Source organism: Nycticebus coucang, chromosome 12 (assembly GCF_027406575.1).
Source record: "Nycticebus coucang isolate mNycCou1 chromosome 12, mNycCou1.pri, whole genome shotgun sequence".
Lineage (NCBI taxonomy): Eukaryota > Metazoa > Chordata > Mammalia > Primates > Lorisidae > Nycticebus > Nycticebus coucang.
This window is the reverse complement of record NC_069791.1, coordinates 95,419,145-95,441,587: the sequence shown is the minus strand read 5'-3', so window position 1 is coordinate 95,441,587 and position 22,443 is coordinate 95,419,145. Positions and strand designations below refer to the sequence as shown.

Genomic DNA, 22,443 nt, shown 5'->3' with positions numbered 1-22,443 from the left:
CAGACAGAGGGTCGCCATCCCAGGGGACACCCAGACCCCAACTCAAAGAAGGAAGGTAATGTGCAAATTTTATCCAGAATGTTGAAACCCTTACTCTCTTTTCAATTAGACTAGTAAAATGATGCTAGACAGATTATTAACTTCCAGGCAGAAGATCATACAGATCTTCTGAAGAATCAGATCAGTCCAAGAAAAAAAGACTTGAGAAGTATCTAACAGAATGGCCCAGCTCCTTCATACTACAGCCAAGCTCACCATCACCATCACCAGGCCTCCTCCTACAAGCACCAAGCATCCATTTACTCTTTGGTACCCCAGGCACTAAAGCATTCCAGATGAATGGACAACCAAGAATCACAAGACAGCTAAAGAAAGCTACTAATATGATAGATGTTAAAACACACAAAATAGGAAAATATGCATCTTGGAGGAAATTGAGAATATGGATGAAGTTTCTTCCAAGAAACAGGATATCACATTCATAGAACAAGATTTTTATAAGAAAGAATCATTCAGAAAACTAGAGTTCTTAGACATTAAAATAAAAAGGATACTAGAAATGAAAAACTCAGTGGAAGTATTAGAAACCAAAGTTGAGGTAAGTGACCAGAAAACAGAATAAAAAACATTAAGGAAAGGGCGGCGCCTGTGGCTCAGTGAGTGGGGCGCCGGCCCCATATGCCGAGGGTGGCGGGTTCACACCCAGCCCCGGCCAAACTGCAACAACAAAAAAAAATAGCCGGGTGTTGTGGTGGGCACCTGTAGTCCCAGCTGCTCGGGAGGCTGAGGCAAGAGAATTGCGTAAGCCCAAGAGTTAGAGGTTGCTGTGAGCCATGAGACACCACGGCACTCTACCCAAGGATGGTACAGTGAGACTCTGTCTCTACAAAAAAAAAAAAAAAAAAAAACATTAAGGAGATGAAAAAATTAAAGTTGAAAATTATAGGACCAGTCCAGGAGTTCCATTATGGAAATAAAAAGACTGCCAGAAAAACAGAACAGAGAACACAAAGTAAAATAAAATATCAAAGATTTCCCCAAAATTAAAGGACACAAGTTTACAGATTAAAAGAGCCCACTACTGTATTTTGCTATGTATAATGTGTTCCTGTGTATAATATGTACCCACATTTTTGGCACAAATTTTCAGAAAAAAAAATTGTCCCAAGGTATTATTTTATGCACAGATATTGTTATTGAACTTTTAATGCATAAACATAAATAAAAGAATTAAAAACATTCATATAGATACAGAATTAGTACTACCCATGTATAATGTGCATCCTTATATTTCCTCAAAATTTAGGCAAAAAATATACATTTATACACAGCAAAATATGGATAAGTGTCTGGCAAATGAATGAAACAGATTCCTAGATAAGTTTCATTATCATGAGCGAGGGACAAAGAAGGATTTAAAAGCTTCCAGAGGAGAAAAAACAAAAACTTATCACATACAAAAGATCAAGAATCAGATTGAGTCTTGTTTGTTTGTTTTTTTTTTATTTTGGCCAGGGCTAAGTTTGAACCTGCCACCTCTGGCATATGGGACCGGCGCCCTACTCCTTGAGCCACAGGCGCCGCCCCAGATTGAGTCTTATTTGCTCAAAAATGAAACTGAAGCTAGAAGTCAAGAAAGCAGTGCCTTAAAAATTTCAGGCAAGCCCAGCTAAATTATCCTTTAAGTATCAGAGAAGTATCAATTATTTCGGGTATGCAAGAGCTCAATACATCAAGATCACATAGATCCTTTCTTGAGAAGCTACTGGAGAAGATGCTCCATTTAATTAGGAGAGTAAACCAAGAAAAAAAGGAGACATGGAACCTAGGAAACAAGGAATCCACCATGAGAGCACTGAAAATTCCAAGGATGAAGAAGACCTCAGATTATAGCTGCCAATCATAGAGAAGGCCAGGGCAGGTCAGAAGGCTCCAGTAGAGATCACCTTTAAGGATAGTATGACCCCAATACATGTCTGAACATATCAAGCGGAGACTAACACATTTAGAAGAAGAATTTGGAGGCAAAATTCGAATAGAAAATCTGGTTGGGAGGGGAAAAAAGGCAATTGCTAACTCCCGGGAAAACAATAAGTCATATAGGAAAAGAAAAGTAATCACAAGACAGTGCAGAGCTCAGCTTTTGAAAATATAATCATGATAACGAAACTCTAGATAGCGTATCTATAGGCATAATAATGTAAACTCCAAATATTGAGTTCATCAAAATGAAGATAAAACTATGGGGTGGTGCCTGTGGCTCAAAGGGGTGGGGTGCTGGCCCCATGTGCCGGAGGTGGCGGGTTCAAACCCAGCCCTGGCCAAAAACTACTAAAAAAAAGAAGATAAAACTATATTGGAACTCTGTAAGATGAGGCTTGTATATGGAAAGGAGTCAGAAGGGGGAAATCAAGTGGATAAATGAGTTAAATCTTCAACTTTCAAAATGAAAAAGCCAATAGACAGTACTTCAAATTAAAAAAATTTCAGGATGCCAGCAATAAAATCAAGTTTTTAATTTTTTTTTTAAAAGAGAACAAGGAATCCTTATACACATTGACATGTTAACACTCTCTAGCAAAATGTAAAACAGTGTATAGGGAAAACACTGGGAAGAAAGTAGGTACGTATCTGCTTACAAGTGCAAAAAATATATCTAGAAGATAACTAATAAACTAGAAACCATGGTGTTACTCCATAGGCAAACTAGAGTTGAAGGGAGAAATTCACCTTTTGAATTCAGATGTATTATCTTTACAGAAACAAAAAAGCATGGGGAAATTTAAAAATAAAGCAATATAATTTACACATACACAGATATATCTTTTAAGTACCTACTTCTCTTTCCCCTTTCCCTCAAGGGTTTTGACATCCTTTGGGGAGGGTGCAGTGTCTTGAGCTATCTCTTAGAAAGAGCCTCCCTTAGTCCCAACTGTCTGAGGCACCAAAGAGCTGAGACCTGTGCTACAAGTTTCCCACCACACTGTACTAGTCAGTCCCTCCAACTCTAGTGGCCACCCCCATTTTCACCTCCACACTGATGCTTTTACAATTCTTAGCTAGAAGGCCATTTCTGTTTCCTTTTTTTCACCTTAATAAACCATATTTCAAGACTTATAAAACCTCAATCCTCCCAGAAACCACCCTCCCATCCATCTTGACCCTTATAGGTTCTTGTCTTTAAATTACTCCAATAGTTTTTCATTCATTCAACAAATATAAAGTAAGCATGCTGAGCATGAGGAAATGTGCCAGAGACACAAGGATGAACATGCAGACAAGGATAGTGTCTGTGGGTCTTATAGAGTTTACAGGTCCTCAGGAACTTAGCATGCATGTAACGCAATTGAAATGCTTCATTCTATATGCAGTGCATGTCTATTCTCCATCCCTCCCCAGTCCCCACATTTTCACACCCCATTTTGTTCTACAAAGGAAGCCATATCTGCTGGTTGCCTCTCTACCTAGAGCAGGGGTGTCCAACCTTTTTTTCTTTTTCTGCCATACACTGGAAGTAAAGTTGTCTGGGGCCATACATTAAATACACAAATACTGGGCGGCGCCTGTGGCTTGGTCGGTAAAGCGTTGGCCCCATATACCGAGGGTGGCAGGTTCAAACCCGGCCCCAGCTGAACTGCAACCAAAAAATAGCCGGGCATTGTGGCGGGCACCTGTAGTCCCAGCTACTTGGGAGGCTGAGGCAAGAGAATCGCTTAAGCCCAGGAGTTGGAAGTTGCTGTGAGCTGTATGATGCCATGGCACTCTACCAAGGGCCATAAAGTGAAACTCTGTCTCTAAAAAAAATAAATAAATAAATAAATAAATACACAAATACTGACAAAAGCTGATGAGCAAAAGAAAAGGTCTGTGCATACTTTTCATAATACCTGACACCAGAGATAAGCAGAAAAGTCCTCAAATAATCTGCATGCAGCCCATGGGTCATAGGTTGGACACCCTGACCTAGGCACTAAGCTCAGTGTGGATTACAGCATGAGACAGCAACATTCATACACGGAGTCACACACTGGGCCTACACATTCCTTCACCATTAAACAAATTCCCCCTTTACAGAGAAATAAAGTGGATAAACAGAACTCTTCCCAAGCTTATATTTTTCTCTGTGATGTTTTCGGGTTTTTTGAGTCCACCATCAACAATTTGCCAGAAAGCACAAGGTAATGCCAAAATGATATGTAGTAGCTGTTGATTAACATTTAAACTAAACAAATACCTTATATTTTATGGATGTGTGTGTTTGTGATTGTCATTTTCTACTGGGGTATAGAACATGTCAATGTCAACCGAACATTAATAAGCAATATTAGAGAGCTGACTATATACTTTCACGTTAAAATACAGAACTCGGGAAGAATGAAATATACTAACACAGGGAGGTTCTTGTCATTGAGTATATAACATAGCCCCATGGTTAGAAGGTTGTCTAGGGAAACAAAAGTCATCATGACACACAATGAACTGACTACATGGGAAATCATTGGTCTACATCCATCACTGTCACCTACAATTCAATGGCTTCACCATGCCAGTCATTGGATGTCAACATCAACCATCATGATATTAACACAAAACAATGTGGCAGCTCCCTGAAATAAAATGTAGTGTTTCATGAAGTTGATGGCCTTGGAAAGGCCATGAAAAAAAAGAGGTCAGGGCAGTGCCTGTGGCTCAGTGGGTAGGGTGCTGGCCCCATACACCGAGGGTGGTGGGTTCAAACCCAGCCCTGGCCAAATTGCAACAAGAAAATGACCAGGCATTCTGGTGGGCACCTGCAGTCCCAGCTACTTGGGAGGCTGAGGCAAGAGAATCGCTTAAGCCCAGGAGTTGGAGGTTGCTGTGAGCTGTGACACCACGGCATTTTGCCCAGGGCAATAAAATGAGACTCTGTCTCTACAAAAAAAAAAAAGAAAGAAAGAAAGAAAAAAAGAAGTCAATTTCCAATTGACTATCAGAGAATCATCTTGAACCATAAGACCACGGGAGCTTTGAGTAATGATGCTAAATGCCAAAGAAGGAAAAGAAGCCCTTAGGAAAACTAGTGACCCTTCCAATAAATCTGTAAGAATAATCCTCTTTAGCTGGGCATTGTGGCGGGCGCCTGTAGTCCCAGCTACTCAGGAGGCTGAGGCAAGAGAATCGCTTAAGCCCAGGAGTTGGAGGTTGCTACTGAGAGCCATAAAGTGAAACTCTGTCTCTACAAAAAAAAAAAAAGAATAATCCTCTTTAGCTCCAGCTGCAGAAGGGAAGCATGACATGAAGAATGTTGTATTTTTGCACTCATATGATTTTATTTTTAAAAAATGTTAAGGCAAAGAAAAGAACCTAATTCATTTAATATTAAATCTACAAATTAGCATCAAGTTACATTACATTGAAATTCTTATTATAGGGGCGGCGCCTGTGGCTCAAAGGGTGGGATGCTGGTCCCATATGCTGGAGGTGGCGGGTTCAGGCTCAGCCCCGGCCAAAAACCACAAAAAAAAAAAAAAAAAAAAAAGAAATTCCTATTATATGTAAAAGAAACCTGTTCTCATAATTTGCAATGTCAGTTTTTAAGCCCAGTTAAACCTCCATCCACCCCCAGTTACATACAGTAAAGCTTTGATCCTTCTTTTAAGTCATCTTTTTTTCTGGAACCCAGTATTACATCTTCAGATAATCAAAACCTCTTTCATTTCATGCTGTTTAGCTCAGTTAGTATATGAAAGATTGTATAACAATATGTAAATAGTAATGAGCTCTGCATTATAGAATAGGTGCTGTACATTCTCCTTTGCCTTAATAGATGTTTAGAAGTCACAGAATGAATTTATAATATTAATTTTTTTCAAGTTACAAATATATATTTTCAGAGCACTATAGCAATGCCTACCCATCTGTCATTCTCCCTTTCTCCTTTGCTAGCAGAAATTTTATTTCATTCATTAGTTTTCAGATCAAATCTACTTAATGGGACCTCCCTTGGTTCCAGAAAAGAACCCGGAATGGTCTAAACCAATTGTGAACATCTCAATCCCCTTTTCCAGTGATTGGTTTAGGGTTTGGTATGTGACCAAGTTCCTCCCTGATGAAAAAGAGACAGAAAAAAAGAAATTAATCCTCCTTTCCTTCATGCTGATAGAAATTACATGAGGATGTGCTACCTAGAGCTATGGCTGCCATTTTATGAACACGAGGAAGAAGCCAAGAAAATCCGAAAGAAGTCTGCTTTTGAGCTACTGAAGTTACCAACCCTGAATCATCAACCTCTAGAGCAGTGATTTCCAACAGTGTGCCGTGAGAGGATCTCGGGTATACTGCAAAAAATTTTACAGATCATTAATTAAATTATTTTCAAAAGAAGTTCAAAGCACTTCTTCCTTTTACTCTTTTTTAAAATCAATGTAATTTAGGTGTGCCACGGAAGTTTAATTATAGGTTCAAGTGTGCCATGAGATAAAAAAAGTTGAAAAACACTGCCCTAGATTCTAGACTTCCTGTTACATGAGGTAGTAAACGCCTGTTGTTTAAGCTACTTTCATTGGCTGTTATGTTACTTGCAGCCAAAAGCACCCCGAATGATATGAACATGTAACTTTGTAAGGTTTAGCTTCCCAAAGAGGCATATGAACCACTTTTTAAATGCTCTTCCATTGAGGGAGACCACAAAGAATGTGTGTGAGGCAATGATTGTCTTGTGCTTGCAATGATCCCATTCAGGTCACAGGTTGGTGTCGGCTAGCTCTATCAGTAACTTGGGATGCTTTTGCCGGAGCCCCTTTACCTGGAGGGAGTATCTCCTGGGCACACCTGAATTTCTGCCCTTGGGAACTTCTAGGATTGGGTTCGTCTCAATTCCTAACTCAGATTCCTGTGTTCCCATGTGTCAAGTGCCCCTTTAGAGGGAGATGTTAGTTTTCTGGGTCCCCAAAGTCTTTACTCGACCACCAGATGTCCTTGTTTATATTAGCTGCCCAGTCCCTGTGTTTGACATGGGGGTGAGACCCCTCCAAAATGCTCCAAAGAGTACGTAGGAAGAAGCCCCACAGTAACAAACTTCTACTTTTCAAACTTCTCACACAGTGGCACTGTATGAAGCACAGTGAATATCCTAATTTGTGAGGTGGTTTTAGGTGCCTCTCAGATTAATAATTTCTATTTTAATAATTACGTCTTCTTTTCAATGTGCATTAGAAACATAAAACTGTATATCCAACTTCTGCTTTCATGCATGACGAAGATAATAATAACTCGCATTTTATAGTGAGTTTTTACCAAGTACCAGGCACTGTTCCAAACACTTTGGATGTAATAGTACATTTAATCCTCACATCAGCCCTGTGGGGTAGGTCATGGTTGTTATAATCCTCTTTTACAAATGAGAAAACAGAAGTACAGAGAGGTTACATAGCCTGCCCAAGGTCACACAGCTCATGAGTGGCAGAGCTGGGATTCAAACCAGGAAACTCTGCTCCAGAATTCATGTTCTTAACTAAGATATTACTGGGTTTTGCTTAGTCTGAAGTAGTTTGGAGAAGAGGGAAGATTATAAGAAAAATATTAGGGAAATAATATTAGGATATTATGTATGTGAAGTTTAGGCAAAATTAATTGATGATGACAGAAGTCAGAATAGTAATTATTCCTGGTGTCTGCGTGTGTGGAGAGGGTGTGATGAAGAGGTATAGACTGGAAGGAAGAACAAGGGAACTTTCTGGAAGTATTTCACATCTTGGGCTGGGTGGTGCTTATACCAACGTAGACACATGTAAAAGTTAATTTTAAGTTGAGCATTTAAAATTAGCACGCTCTGCTGTATGTATCTACTGTTATGCCTCAAAAAGAAGTTTATGAATAACAGTAAGGATAATACATAAACATGAAATATGCAGAAGTGCCAAGTCTATAAAAGCCAGCATTAGCAATTTTTACAACAAACTGATGAATGGAGATTATCATCCCCTTTGACAGATGAGGAAACTGGGGCTGCAGAAGAAACGATGTCCATGGCTGTGACCCACCCTCTCTCCTTCCTTTCCAGACAGCTGGCCTGGCAGGACTGGGTGCTCCAGAACCAGAGCAGGCCCATGCCCGTATTTGCCCAAGCTGTCTGCCCACCAGCCCTGCCCGGCCACACACACAGATGTTTGGCTCACTTTTTCCCTTTTTCAGTCACAGCACTCCTGTGCCTCAGCATTGCCTGCCAAACTCCACATTCCTGGCAGAAACTGCAGGCAGTCAGGGCAGGAAGGGCTCTGGGAGGCTGCCCTGCACGGCCCTCACTGAGCTCCTGCTCCCACCCTGGGGCCGCTCACCTTGCAGCATGCTCCGGTAGGCCGTGTCGGCAATGGCGTAGATGTGAGGTGGCATCTCGTGCCTCTTCTTCCCCTTGTACATGTCAACGATCTTCTCCGAGTAGATGGGCAGGTGCTTATAGGGGTTGACAACCACGCAGAAGAGGCCAGAATATGTCTGCAGACAGAGAACCAAGCTTACTTCCAGACCTTCTCCAGGGAAGAGAGATCAGATCAACACGCTTGATAATCTCATTTCAGAGAAGAGGGCACTGAAGCTCAGAGTCCTAGGGGGACCCCTTGGCATCACTGAGACTCCAGGGACAGGGGAAGCGTAACAAGGTACAAAATTGGATTTCTTTAAAACCTATGTGGTATGTGGTTTTTTTAACAGTACTGACTTCAAATCTGAGCTTCACTCCTACCAGCTGTTACTATACCTTCCTGGGCCTCCCAGGCTTAAATAACAGCCTTCATCATGAGCACCTACTATGTGCCAGGCCCCAAACTAAGCACTACATGAGCATCTTTGTATCAAATCTTCATAACTACTCTGTATCAGTGAGGCTATGATTTCCCAGCTGTCTGTTTAACAGGAGGGAAACTGAAGCTAGGGGAGATTGTCACCAGATCACACAGCTGGAAGGAAACTGGGAACTAGAAATCCAAGTATTGGCTTGGTACCTGTGACTCAAGCGGCTAAGGTGCCAGCCACATACACTGAGCTGGCGGGTTCGAATCCAGCCCAGGCCCGCCAAACAATGACAGCTGCAACCAAAAAATAGCCAGGCATTGTGGCGGGCACCTGAAGTCCCAACTGCTTGGGAGGCGGAGGCAGGAGAATCGCTTGAGCAGAGGTTGCTGTGAGCTGTGATGCCACAGCACTCTACCCAGGGTGACAGCTTGAGGCTCTGTCTCAAAAAAAAAAAAAAAAAAAAAGAAATCCCAAGTATTCACCTCGGGTATTTTTGTTTGTTTTTTTACTGTTAACAAAGTACTTCCTCATCAGTAAATGGAGACAAGCACAGCTGTCCTTAAAAAGGAACAAATGATGGGCGGCACCTGTTGGCTCAAAGGAGTAGGGCATCGGCCCCATATGCCGGAGGTGGTGGGTTCAAACCCAGCCCCAGCCAAAAACCGCAAAAAAAAGGAACAAAGGGCTGGCAGGTTCTCCAGCATGGATGGATGCTCCATCATAAGAACGTGATTCTGAGTGAAAGCAGCCAAGCGCTAAAGGCCACATACTGTATGATCCCATTCAGGTGAAGTGTCCAGAACAGGCACATCAGTAGAGACAGAAACAGATTCGTGCTTCCCAGGGCCAGGAGAGAGCAGAATGGGGAGCAACTGCTACTGAGCATGGAGCGTCCTCTTGGAGTTTTATAAAAGTGTTCTGGGCAGCGCCTGTGGCTCAAAGGAGTGGGGCACTGGCCCCATGTGCCAGAGGTGGCAGGTTCAAACCCAGCCCCAGCCAATGACTGCAAAAAAAAAAAAAAAAAATTATTATAACTAGTAGAATAAAAAATATAAATTTGGGGCGGCGCCTGTGGCTCAGTTGGTAAGGCGCCGGCCCCATATTGCGAGGGTGACGGGTTCAAACCCGGTCCCGGCCAAACTGCAACCAAAAAATAGCCGGGTGTTGTGGCAGGCGCCTGTAGTCCCAGCTACTCGGGAGGCTGAGGCAAGAGAATCGCTTAAGCCCAGGAGCCGGAGGTTGCTGTGAGCTGTGTGAGGCCACGGCACTCTACCAAGGGCCATAAAGTGAGACTCTGTCTCTACAAAAAAAAAAAAAAAAAATGTAAATTTGTATAAAAGTGTTCTGGAACTAGATAGCAGTGATATTTGCTCAACACTGGGAGTGCACTAAATGACACTGGATTGTATCCTTTAAATATTTTAAAGGGTGGATGTTGTGTTACATATATTTTACCACAGTTTAAAAAAAAAAGTGGTCCTACACAGGTGCAGTGGCTCATGCCTACAACCCCAGCTCTTTCAGAGGCTGAGGTGGGAAGAACAAGAGTTTGAAACCAGCTTGAGCAACATAGTAAGACCCCTAGCTCTAAAAAAAAAAAAAAGGTTAAAAAGTCAGTCAACTGTGGTGATATACACCTGTAGTCCCAGCTACTGCGGAGGTTGAGACAGGAGGATTGCTTAAACCTGGGAGTTCAAAGCTGCAGTGAGCTGTGATCACACCCCTGCACTCCAGCCTGAGCAACAGAGTAAGACTCTATCTCTAAAAATTTGTTTAAATTAAAAATCAGTCCTGCTTTACCAGGTAAACAGGAATGTAAAAGAAAATAAAAATCTCAATTTATTAAGCAAAATAGAAGTTCAGGCTTGGAAGCTGAGTCATGTTATACCCCCTTCCTAATGAATAATGGTTACTAACATTGTATATCAGCCAGATTCCCCATGGAAAGGTAAAAAGGCCTCAGGCATCTATAAGGACTGCCCCCACAGACCATTTATAAGGAAATTCCTTGATGGCCTGCCATAAACAAGGACATGCAAATTGTAACTTTGGGTCTGACGGCTAAGTCTAGCTCCCAAGTCTAGTCTGTTGGAGTCACGCTAATGAATGTTGACTACTTACCTTCCTAGGTGCAGAAAAGAGACAAGACAAGATCACATAGTCTTCCACTAACCCAGGACAGCTGCATAACTGACTCTTCCTTCACTCCATTTTTCTCCTTTAATGTCCACCTTATGTTATATAAAGAAAGTATAGAGAGTCTCCAAAGAATTTAACCCCTTATCTCACCCTGCCCCCTTTTTTCTGTAAGGCTTCCCTTTTAAATAGTTCCCCCTTCAGAATGACCACAGATTTGTCTTTGTGTGTGGTTTGTGTTTTCTCCAGAGGTGTCCTCAAAATTTGGCTTTATCAGCCTCCATTGTTTGCAACCTCTGCCTCAGTCACTTTTGGGGGGCTGTCAGGAACATCTGAAAATAATCAGGAAAGAGAAGTAAAGGCAGCAGGCAAATCCCACCACCTTGTGCCTAGATGAGGCGCTACCACCATTATTATTGTTCTTTACTGTGTACCAGATTTTCCTAGGGGTTGAGGTCCCAGGAGATTGTCTCATAGGAACTGCTTTCCCCAAATAATAAACACCAGTACTATCTGAGGCTCTGATGACCACAAAGCTTGTGTCTTCTCCCCAGAAGTGACCAAGAAAGGAGGAGCAGAGATTCCATCCCAGAGTTACATTCAGGGTAAACTAAACAGAAAGATTAAGCAACCTGATCAAAGTCACCAAGCAAGACCCGGGTAGCACTGAGCTTAGCTTGACCTACTCCCGGGTGTGAGCACAGTCCCTTATACCATCCAACCTGGGCCTCGTCCTACAGAAACAATTTATCATTTGTTGACTCATTCAATATGCATTTTCTAGATACCATGCAAGGTACTGGGACTAGAGAGCGCATAAAAGAGGGGCATTCAGTCAAGACTGAGAGCTGATTGGAGAGTGGGAGTGTTCCTCCAGGGCTCAGTATGCTAAGGGACAATGGTGTAGATGGCCTGGAGTGCTGGTGAAGGAAGGATGTTCATCAAAGGTACAGGATTGATGGAGCCAGGGAGAGATAATTGCCCAGGCTCTCCCCACACCCATCCAAATAGGTCAACATAAGGCCTGTCTAAACATCCACCCACCATTTACTGAGCATCTACCATATACCAGGTCTGTGTCAGTGGCTGGAGATGAAGAAATCAATGATAGAGGCTATCCTTCAAGACCGTACAGATCAGAAGAGAAGACAATTGTGTTTTAAAAAAAGAAAATTATAGGAACAGGGGATTAGGGGAACAAGGACCTGACGGCCCTAACCCATGTTGGAGGCAGTCAGGGAAACCTCTGGGGGGGAAGCTGCTTCCTGTTTAAAGGACAAGACGGTGTTACCCAGCTGGGCATAGGAAGGGACAGAGGTAAAGAGGCAGGAAAAGCAGGAAAACAGGACAGGGGGGTCCATGAGGGCAAACTCTAAGCAGATTGGTATAGCTGGATCTGAAAGTTGGAGTAAAGCAAGGGTAAGAGGCAAGTGTGGTCAGGACCCGCACCCAGGCTGATGGGGCAGGGGCTGCCTTGATGCCTCACTCCCCAACCCATCACACAACACCTCCTACCCATCCTGTAAACACCAGGGACAAATGCCCTGAGGGTGGGGAGCCCCTTTTCTCTCTCTCCTTCTGTCCTAGCCCAGGCCTACAGCATAAGTAGGTGCTAACTAAATGCTTGCTAAATGAATGCCTGGAGGATAAATTAATGATAAAGGTTCCCTAGAACAAAAGCAGCCCACCTTCACCTCTGTAACCTGGGAGCCTTATCCTGCTCACAGTAGGCGCTCAGTAGACCTGGTCGAGCCAGGGAAGGGGTTGTGCCCGGTGTTCCTGCCCCTAGCACAGGCCTCCCAAAGAGTTAAGTGGCCAATCAATGACCATCTGAACAAAGGTCAGCCAACCCACCCCTCCTTCAGCACTCCACTCCACCCCTCTCCTCTGGGACCAGGCCCACTGCCATGTCCCTTTTGAATTTGGGTATCATTCACAGCCCAACCACCCCCACCCAAGCCTTTGACCGGGAGCCAGTAAGGGGCAGTGGTTAAGGGTTACAGAATAGGAGATGGGGGACTTGAATTTCAACCCTCACTTGGCTACTTTGTGGCTGTGTGAGTCTACGCAAGTCCCTTAACCTCTCGGAGCCTTACTCACCCTCATCTCCAAAACAGGAAGGCATACTAACTACTTCAGAGGTGGTCCACTAGGTAGTAGATACTATAATCAATGTTAGTGACTATTATTATGTTCCGTTTGTCCCGTGATGACAAAAACCTCGCCACCCTGGAGCCTTCATATATCCTGTTCCCTCTACCTGGAACACTTTTCCCTGCTCTTCCCAGAGCCACTTCTATCTCCTTGTTCAGAGCTCAGCCTAGGAAGAATGCACAAGCCCTCTCAAGTCTGTCACTTTTTTTTTTTTTTAATTGTTTCAGGTTAATTAAGGGTACAAATAATTATGTTACAATGTTGGCATTTGTGAGGGAAAGTCCCTCTTGTAATGTGTCCCACCCCCAAGAAGTGTGCCATACACCCTAACATTGTGCCCATTAAGTATAAGCACACCCATCCCCCTCCCTCCTCCCTCTCCCTGCTCCCTTGATTCCCCACCCCCCACCTTGTATTGAGTTTTTCTCTTACGTGGGTGACTATCACTAATTTCTGAAGGAGGAATATTACTTCCTCCTGTTTGCTTAACACCTCCTGATGCCAAACACACAGCAAGCAGTTAATTCATGCTTCCAGGAAGATCTGAAATTTTTTTCATTCCTGCAGAAATTTCCCAAGCAAGCCAGGGTACAATGATCAATCAAGAGGAAGCATGCCTCACGCAGGGCAGCTGAGCTTCGGAACATGGCTGTTCCATCTCTATTATTCGAGTGCAGCTCACCCTCACCCAGACCCAGCCCAACTGTAGTTGGCTGTGTTTCCACGTTCCAGTCCCCAAGAGCCCTCCTCTCCAGCTGGTTAAGTTCAGAGGTTTCATCATCCGGCCTCCTGTGTCCCTGCAGGCATCTCGTGGGCCTTGTGCCACCAGCAGGTCCCAGCTGTGAGCCCAGGATTTCCCTCTTGTGACCGTATTAGGCTAAGCAGCTCCAGTTTTTCTGTGACACTTTATATGGTCAGCCCTAGAGCCCTCAGCAGGGGGCTGCTCACATAGCCTTCCGTAGGAACAGGAAGGGAAGGTGGAAGGAACACAGAGGCCTGGACAGGGTCTCAGGTAGTTTCTGCCTCATTACCTGCCTGACTTGTGCATGTGGCCCTACCTCAGAGCCTCCTCTTCTCCCTCTGCAAAATGGTAGACAATCAGATCTCCTTTATGAGACTGGACGGTAATATCACAGTTTTCTGAAATCTCAGACACAGTCTATTGAAACTATGCTTTAGTTACAGCCTGATTTTAACAGCAAAAAGACTAGAAACAACCTAAATGCCCATCAACAGGCAATGGGCTTAGTAATTAGGCTTCATCCCTAGAGCAGAAGGCCGTGTGGCAGCTCCATCTTTGCTGCCACAGATGGACGACCAAAACTCACAGATGCAAAGAACAAGATACATAACAGCCCGTGGCCTGGGCTGCAGTTTTTGAGGGGTGCAGGAAGGGCTCCCCCCTTGCTGGTACATGTGCAAAATATTGCTGGGGAGCTACATAAGAAACCAGTAGCCACAATTTTTTCAAGGAGGGGAACAGGAAGGTTGAGGGATGGAAATGAAAGGGTAAGTTCTAAAATATACACCCATATACCTACACATACACACACGCTCACGCTGCCTATTAAAAAGATGCTTTAAGGCGGCGCCTGTGGCTCAAAGGGGTGGGGCGCCGGCCCCATGCCAGAGGTGGCGGGTTCAAACCCAGCCCTGGCCAAAAAAAAAAAAAAAGGATGCTTTAAGTCTGAAGAGGCAGTTTTGAACAGATGCAGAAATAGACACAAGATATGGTTAAGTGAAAAAAAATCAAGCTGCAAAGTACACATGGAACAACTTCTTGTTATGTTTGCTGTATGTACACACATGACCCTGTGGGTCATGTTTGCCTCTGGGGAAGAGGGCTGGGGGAAGTGCAAAGGGGGCTCTTTTGCTTTTTATGATGCATACTTATTTTTAAATATTTTCTTCACATAGATATTCTTGTGTTATTGGGGAAGGTTCTTCAAAGCAATAATGATTTGAAAGATCTGGAGGGCTAATTCCTGGGGCTCAACAAAGGGCAGCCCCAAGCTGTATTTTTGTTACACCCTCCAGGGTCCAGCATAGTGACTGGCACCCAGGAGGCCTCGGCTCGTGGTCTATTTTCTCCCTGTGTCCCAAGATGGACGCTCCTTCCAGGGAAGGATAAGATCATTGGGCCAGGTCTTTAAGATAAAAACAATTAGCACACCTGCTGAAATTTGGAAGGAAGGCCTCTCCAGGTCCCCTGCTCTTGCCAGAACCAGAATCAGCACTGGAAAAACATTCTTTGAGGTTTGTGAGTCGGGGATTTGGGCTTGGGGACCTAATGAATGAAAGAGTCCATCCACCTCTGCCCTGGGTCATGTTCCCAGTGACTTGGTGCAAGGGTGGAAGGTCCCACTGTCCACAGGGACTGAACAGGTGACAGGAGAAAAGTGGGCCAGTTGTGAGTGGATAAAACAGGTGCTGTGGTTAACAGCACTCAACCCCAAGGGCCAGGAGATGCCTGGGAGGGGGACCTGTAGACAAGCAGAAAGCAGACAGCCCCTCTCGTGGCAATTGCTACCTCGAACTGTGGGTCTGTGAGTGCCAGGTCCTCTGCTTTTTCAAACAAGCCCAAAACTGAGCTTTTCTTTTTTGCATATATGAATTCTTCTTTCATAATAAGGTATCAAGCAATCTGTTCTAGATATATCAAAATAACTCCTTTTTTTTTAATCCCTCACTCTGTATCAGCACCTTTGGGTACTCAAGCAATCACAAGGAAAGGTTAGAATCATTCCTGCTGTGCACTTAAAGTGACACCATGGCACTATCCCCACCTGTCCCAGACTGCACACATCACCTCCTGCTCTAAGCCTCCTGTCACCCTAAAGGACCTCTCTCACCATGGGCAGTCAACCTGGCCCTGGACTCACACAGATCTTGTCTGAATTCAGCCTCTGCCCACTTACCAGGGAGGGTACTTAGCATATCTGAGCCCCTATGTACTCATCTTTTAAATGGGGTAATAGCGTCTGTCTCATAGTGTTGTGGGAAGGGTTCAATGAGATCACAGCCAAATGTATTGGCCTTGGGGCTGGCCTTCTTGAGTATGAGGCCTATCTCTGTTTCTCATCAACTTATTTAACTTTTCTTTTTTTAGTCTGCAAAAAAAGGGCATAAATAATAGTCTCTCTCTCTTACATAAAGAAAATAATAGTAGCAGTAATAATAATACATTAGCATAAACTCTTAACATGGAACATCTTAGCTTTCATCAGACTCCCAAAGGAGCCTGTGATCCCCACAATAATGATAGTGGCTACTAGTCATTCAACAATCTGCAGAGTGAGATATCAGCCTCACTGCTGCTGGTGTGATAAGGGACAAAGTGCACTCAGGAGTACCAAGGGCAGTCCCAGGCACAGAGCAGGTCCACGCCCACTGAGCTCCCTCCTCCTGAAACCCTCGTCCTCCCCCCTAGCAAGATGCCAGGGCCAGAGTTCTCTGTGAAGAATTCTAGGCAGAGAGAGCTCAGTCAAAGACAGTGTCCAGAAGAAGAGCCAGGGCCCCTGGGACCAGGAATCAGAGCTACGTTCCTGTCCCCTATGCACTGTAAATGATCTGCAGCAGCTCTTTTACATCCCTGGACTTTGCTGAGCACAAACATGCCCCTGGGACAAAAAGCTCCTTTGGCTTTTATAGACTCTTCCAGATCAAAGAAGACAAGAGGTCTGCCAGGACCTTCTCCAAGGGCCATGGTTTGAGGTGAGCCTTGCAAAACAGAGGGGAAAGGTCACTTTATTACCGAAGGCAAAGTCAGGTGTGCCTGGCTGCCTTACCCAGGGACTCAGCATCACCGTGTCAACCACCTATTAACAAGAGTCACGCCTTCTGCTATGATGGGCAAGGAGAGTGTTTTACTGTGCCCCCTTCCCCCCCCCCCACCATCCCCTTCTCTTATCTTCTCCGATAGGGACAGGAGTTTCTATTAAGTGATTAAATTGACCAGAAAGGAGCAAGACAGGAATGGGCTCATCATCACAGGCCGAAAGGATTTTAGTCTAATTTGCCCAGAGAAGCATAGCAGGAATTTGAAGCTTTGGTTCATTTTTTCTAATATCTGCTGTCGGAAGGCATTTCACATCTCAGGACTTTCAGCATAAGCTCCTCATTTTTTTCTGATTTCTATATCAGGTTCAAATGTTATGCCAGAGGACAGCAGGTAAAAACAAATACTGAGGCCTGTCCTCAACTCTCTGGAGATGACATACCTTAGATGGCAGACCTGGCCCCAAGGAGCCCAATTTTACCTCTGGATCCCTGTGCACTGGCCTCCTTAGGAATATCCAGTGAACCAGCAACCCCAGGCCAATAATATGTCCATACAAGGAGAGCCACAGACAAAAGAGACTTTCCCTGCTTAGGGAAGTAAGGATGAGCTCTACCACGTGGACCCCAGCTTGCTCTCCTATAAAAGGAGACAAGCAAACTTCACCCGGAGCATATTGTGTTGATCAAGTGAGATAAAGTGTGTCAGGGCACAGTACCTGAACTGGATGAGGTATTTAATAGCTACGAGTCCCTCTATCTTCCCCTGTGGCTCTGTAAAAAAGCCACCATAACCTTCAGACATAGCATAAGAAGAATAGATACCAGTATATTCACACAATAGATTATACAGCCCATCAAGGGGGTATCTTTGGGGTTGAGATGTAGAAATGCTCATCGTTGATTCATGGAAAAAAGAGCAAGTCACAAAATGACGTGCATAGCAGGCTTTGAAATATGTAAACAGGTACCCTTCTCACAAGAAAAGGACAAAAACTGCATCTCCTCCTCTGGGTGAGGACTGGTTTGGGGGTTTACTATGCTTTTCTGAATTTTCCAGGTCTTCCATAATGAATGTCTCTTATTTTCCTAATTAGGAAACAAAGTTTGCAGGACATTTTTAGAGATGACAAGGGGCATTTTGTAATTTTCACTTGGCAAAAGGTACAGGGCAGGGCCACAAGGACATAAGGATGGAAGTGACTATTTCCACGCTTTGGCAAAAGACCTGAGAACTTTTGGCTAGTCATAATAAAAATAATCACAACAACAGCAAAAACCTATCATAGTAACACCTACCGGTCTGTTGTCATGTATAATGTGCTTCCATCTATAATATGTACCCAAATTTTGGTCCAAACTTTCAGAAAAATGCCCCCCAGAAAGTGGCCAGCTCTTGCCTGGAACAGATACATCTGGGGTGGGCTAACGCTCCCCTGGCAAATGTACAGATCGCACAGCCCTCCTGCAGCTGCCTGCCCTACGAAAGCTGCCCCTTCCCTCTCTCCGGGGAGCCCTTCCCTCCCTGCCACATCAAGGCTGTGGCTGAGATGGTCACGCTCATCGTGGGCAGGGTAGGAGCTTCTAAGGCCACTTGGCCCACAGGCAGCCAGGCAGGTCCCTAGGGCCTGCTGGGGGCTCCTGGTCTCCTCCATCCAACTGGGTGTCAGGCCTTGGCCCTGACCCTGCATGGCAGCACTACCACCCTCTCCCTTGATCATGGTACTTGGTGGAGGCCCCTCTACCCACTCCTACCAGATCCTGTATTCTCCTGGACTAGAACCCTGTATGCCCGGCAGGTGCAGGCAGGAGCTTGCTAAGCTCTCCTATGTATAATGTACATGTCTATTTTTCCTTCAAAAATGTGGACAAGAAAGTGCATATTATATGTGAACACGGCAAACTATGGTAACTATCTGAGCGCCTACCACCTGCCAGGAGAGGAAGTGCTTTCTTTTTGAGTAGCTCCCTCTATAAGGCTGGGACTAATCTTGTGTCCATTTCACAAAGAAGGAAACAAAGTTTCAGAGAAATGAGGTAACTTGTTCAGGAGCAGGTCCTTTCAAAGAGGAGAGATGAACAAAGGCTGGGCTTGGTGACCCCTGTGTCACAGGGACATCTGTGTCCCTCTTGTTCTGGGGAGCTAGTACGAGCTCACAGGACATCTGTGCCCCTGAGAGTCACACACTCTCCCACACACACCCTCATCACCTCTCCAGGCAGTCCAACAGAACTTTCTGTAACAATGGGAATGTTCTATCCAATACAGTAGCCACTAGCCACAGGTGGCTACTGAACACATGACATGGGGCCAGAAAACCTAAAGAAATGAACTTTTTTTTTTTTTTTTTTTTTTGTGGTTTTTTGGCCAGGGCTGGGTTTGAACCCGCCACCTCTGGCATATGGGACTGGCGCCCTACTCCTTGAGCCACAGGCGCCACCCAGAAATGAACTTTTAAATATTTCTTGTCAATTAATTTAAATCTAAATTCGGTTATCCACAGAGCTACCATATCATTTCTAGTCCACTCCAATCTATATGGTCAACACAGAAAAGTCCCAGGTCCAATCTGGACACTCCCCTCTGTGACAGGGAAGGCCTCCAAGAAATCTAACCAGATCCTCATGTCTCCTACCCACCTGGCTGCCAAGGAGGGACAGCGTTTCCAAGGAAGTTATGAGCCTTTATTTCTAAGAGGAAGGAAGGGCAGGGAACATCAATGAAATCAGTTAAGAGTCTATCACGTGCCTTGGAATTTTGCATAAGTAATCACCGTGGAATGCTCACACTTCCTATTTGAGGTGAGGGTCATTATTCCCTATTTATTTATTTATTTATTTAAGACACAATCTCACTCTGTTGCCCCAGGCTAGAGTGCCCCAGGCTAGAGTGCTGTGGTGTCAGAGCTCACAGCAACCTCAAACTCCTGGGCTCAAGTGATCCCCTTGCCTCAGCCTTCCAAGTAGCTGGGGCTACCAGCATCCTCCATCACAACCCAGCTAATTTTTCTATTTTTAGTAGAGCCAGTGTCTTGCTCTTGTTCCGGTTGTTTTTGCTTGATTGAGCTCAAGCAATCCATTTACCTCAGCCTCCCAGGATGCTAAGATTTACTACAGGTGTGAGCCATCACGCCCAGCTCATTTTTTTTTAAATCAAGACATGATCTTGCTCTGTCACCTAGACTGGTATATATTGGCATCATCATAGCTCACCACAGCCTCACACTTGTGGGGTCAAGGGACCATCCTGCCTCAGCTTCCCGAGTAGTGAGACTACAGGTACCCACCACTGTGCCTGGCTAATTTTTATATTTTTAGCAGAGATAGGGACTCGCTCTTGCTCAGGCTGGTCTTGAACTCCTGGCCTCAAGCAATCCTCCTGCATCACCTCCCATAGTGCTAGAATTATAGGCATGAGCCGCTTCACCCAGCCCAATTCCCATTTTACCAATAGGAAAGCTGAAGCTTCAAGAAGTGACATAACCTGTTCATGTCACAGAAGTAGGTAGGGCAGGACTGAGATGTGACCCCAGGTGACCCCGCCCCATCCTGAGATCTTCCCTGCTCACACCTTCAGCCTCCCAACCTGAACTCGGAACACATTTCTAAAAGCCTCCTTTCCTGCTGGGGGCAGGGAGCAGTTCCCGGCCGTCCGAGGATACTCACGTAGATGAGTCCTGAGAAGTACCTCTCCCGCAGGTTGTGCAGCACAGAGGCCTCATTGAGGCACGTCAGCTCTGCCATGTCCTCCACCTTGGAGAACTTGGGCGGGTTCATCTTCTGGATGTCATCTTTGCCGACCGTGACCTTCTTGCCATTCTCCACCAGCTCCACGACTACCTCATCCCCCTTCTCCTCCTTGATGCTGGCAGCTTCGAAGCCTTGCTTCTCTGAGGGGACCCACACCAGCTTCTTGGCAGCCCAGTCAGCCTGGGCCACTGGGCTGTTGATCAGGTTTTTGTCCACAAAGAGGAACTTCTCATCATCACTGAGTTGGCCCTTCTGTGCCATGATGCCTGGTTGGTCCCCTGTGGAATAGGATGACAGGGTCAGAATCAGGCCAGAACCAAGTCCTAAACACAGATAAGCCTCACCTTGCCATGTCTAGGACACAGTCTGCAGAAGTCTCCTAGAAAGCACCATAATATTCTCTGCAGTAAGGTTTATGCTATCAAAGAATGGAGACAACCCCAAAGCCCTTGCAAAAATGATCTGCATCATTGCCTATAACAGCAAAAATCAAGAAATAACCCAAATGTCCATCAACATGGAACTAGATACAGAAGCCGTGGTATTTTCTTTCTTTCTTTTTTTTTTTAAGACAGAGCCTCAAGCTGTCACCCTGGGTACAGTGCCATGGCATCACAGCTCACAGCAACCTCCAATTCCTGGGCTCAAGCAAGTCTCCTGTCTCCGCCTCCCAAGTAGCTGGGACCACAGGCGCCCGCCACAATGCCCAGCTATTTTATGGTTGCAGCCGTCATTGTTGTTTGGTGGGCCCGGGCTGGATTCGAATCCGCCAGCTCAGGTGTATGTGGCTGGCGCCTTAGCCGCTTGAGCCACAGGCGCCGAGCCTGAAGCCATGGTATTTTCATGCAGTGAAATACTGCCCAGTGGTTAAGAAACAAGAAGTATGTCTACATGTGCTGACATGGAAAGATACCCAAGTTCAATTGTTTACTGCAAACTAAAAAGAGGTTCTTAGATGGTTAAACACATAACAACCATAAGATCCAACAATTCCATTTCTAGATATATACCCAGGAGAAATGAAAGCGTATGTCCACACAAAAACTTGAATGTTCATCGCAGCATCATGTATAATAGCCATGAAGTAGTGACCTAAATGTCTGCAAATAGATGAATGAATAAAATGTGGTATATCCACTGAATGGAACTGTATTCAGCCATAAAAAGTAAAGAAGTGTGTCAATACATGCTACAACATGGCTGAACCTCCAGAACAATATGGGCAGTGGAAGAAACGGTCACAAAGGTCACTTTTTTTTTTTTTTAATGAAATGTCTAGAATAGGTGAATCCATAGAAACAGAATGGTGAGCTGTTGACAAAAACTGGGGGAAAATTGGGGGACAACAGTGAAAGGTGCAGGGTGCCTTTTGGGGGCAGTGAAAGTGTCCTAGAATTTATTGTGGTAAAGATGCATAATTCTGAATACAGTAAAACCCACTGGATTGTACAATTTAAATGGGAGAATTGTGTGGCCTGTGAATTATATCTCAAAGCTTTAAGAAAATAAAAGGGGAGGGCGGCACCTGTGGCTCACTGAGTAGGGTGCTGACCCCATATACCGAAGGTGGCGGGTTCAAACCCAGCCCCGGCCAAACTGCAACAACAAAAAAAATACCCGGGCGTTGTGGCGGGCGCCTGTAGTCCCAGCTGCTGGGGAGGCTGAGGCAAGAGAATCACCTAAGCCCAGGAGCTGGATGTTGCTGTGAGCTGTAATGCCACGACATTCTACCAAGGGCGATAAAGTGAGACTCTGTCTCTAAAAAAATAAATAAATAAAATAAAAGGGGAATTGTAAAACAGTGGCTATCAGGGTGGCGCCTGTGGCTCAAGGAGTAGGGTGCTAGCCCCATATACC

At 44.8% G+C, this 22,443-nt stretch overlaps 1 protein-coding gene across 4 annotated transcripts in view; it reads right to left on the bottom strand.

Annotated features, from left to right (window-relative positions):
• MYH11 (myosin heavy chain 11) overlaps positions 1-22,443 on the bottom strand; it is a 124,891-nt gene that overhangs the window by 87,608 nt on the left and 14,840 nt on the right. For all 4 annotated transcript variants that reach the window (XM_053556359.1, XM_053556360.1, XM_053556361.1 and 1 more), the window contains exons 2-3: positions 20,503-20,864; positions 8,316-8,472 (exon numbers count right to left, since the gene is read on the bottom strand). In XM_053556359.1, the coding sequence (XP_053412334.1) occupies positions 8,316-8,472; positions 20,503-20,847 (502 nt within the window). In that variant the 5' untranslated portion in view covers positions 20,848-20,864. The remainder of the gene's footprint in view (positions 1-8,315; positions 8,473-20,502; positions 20,865-22,443) is intronic.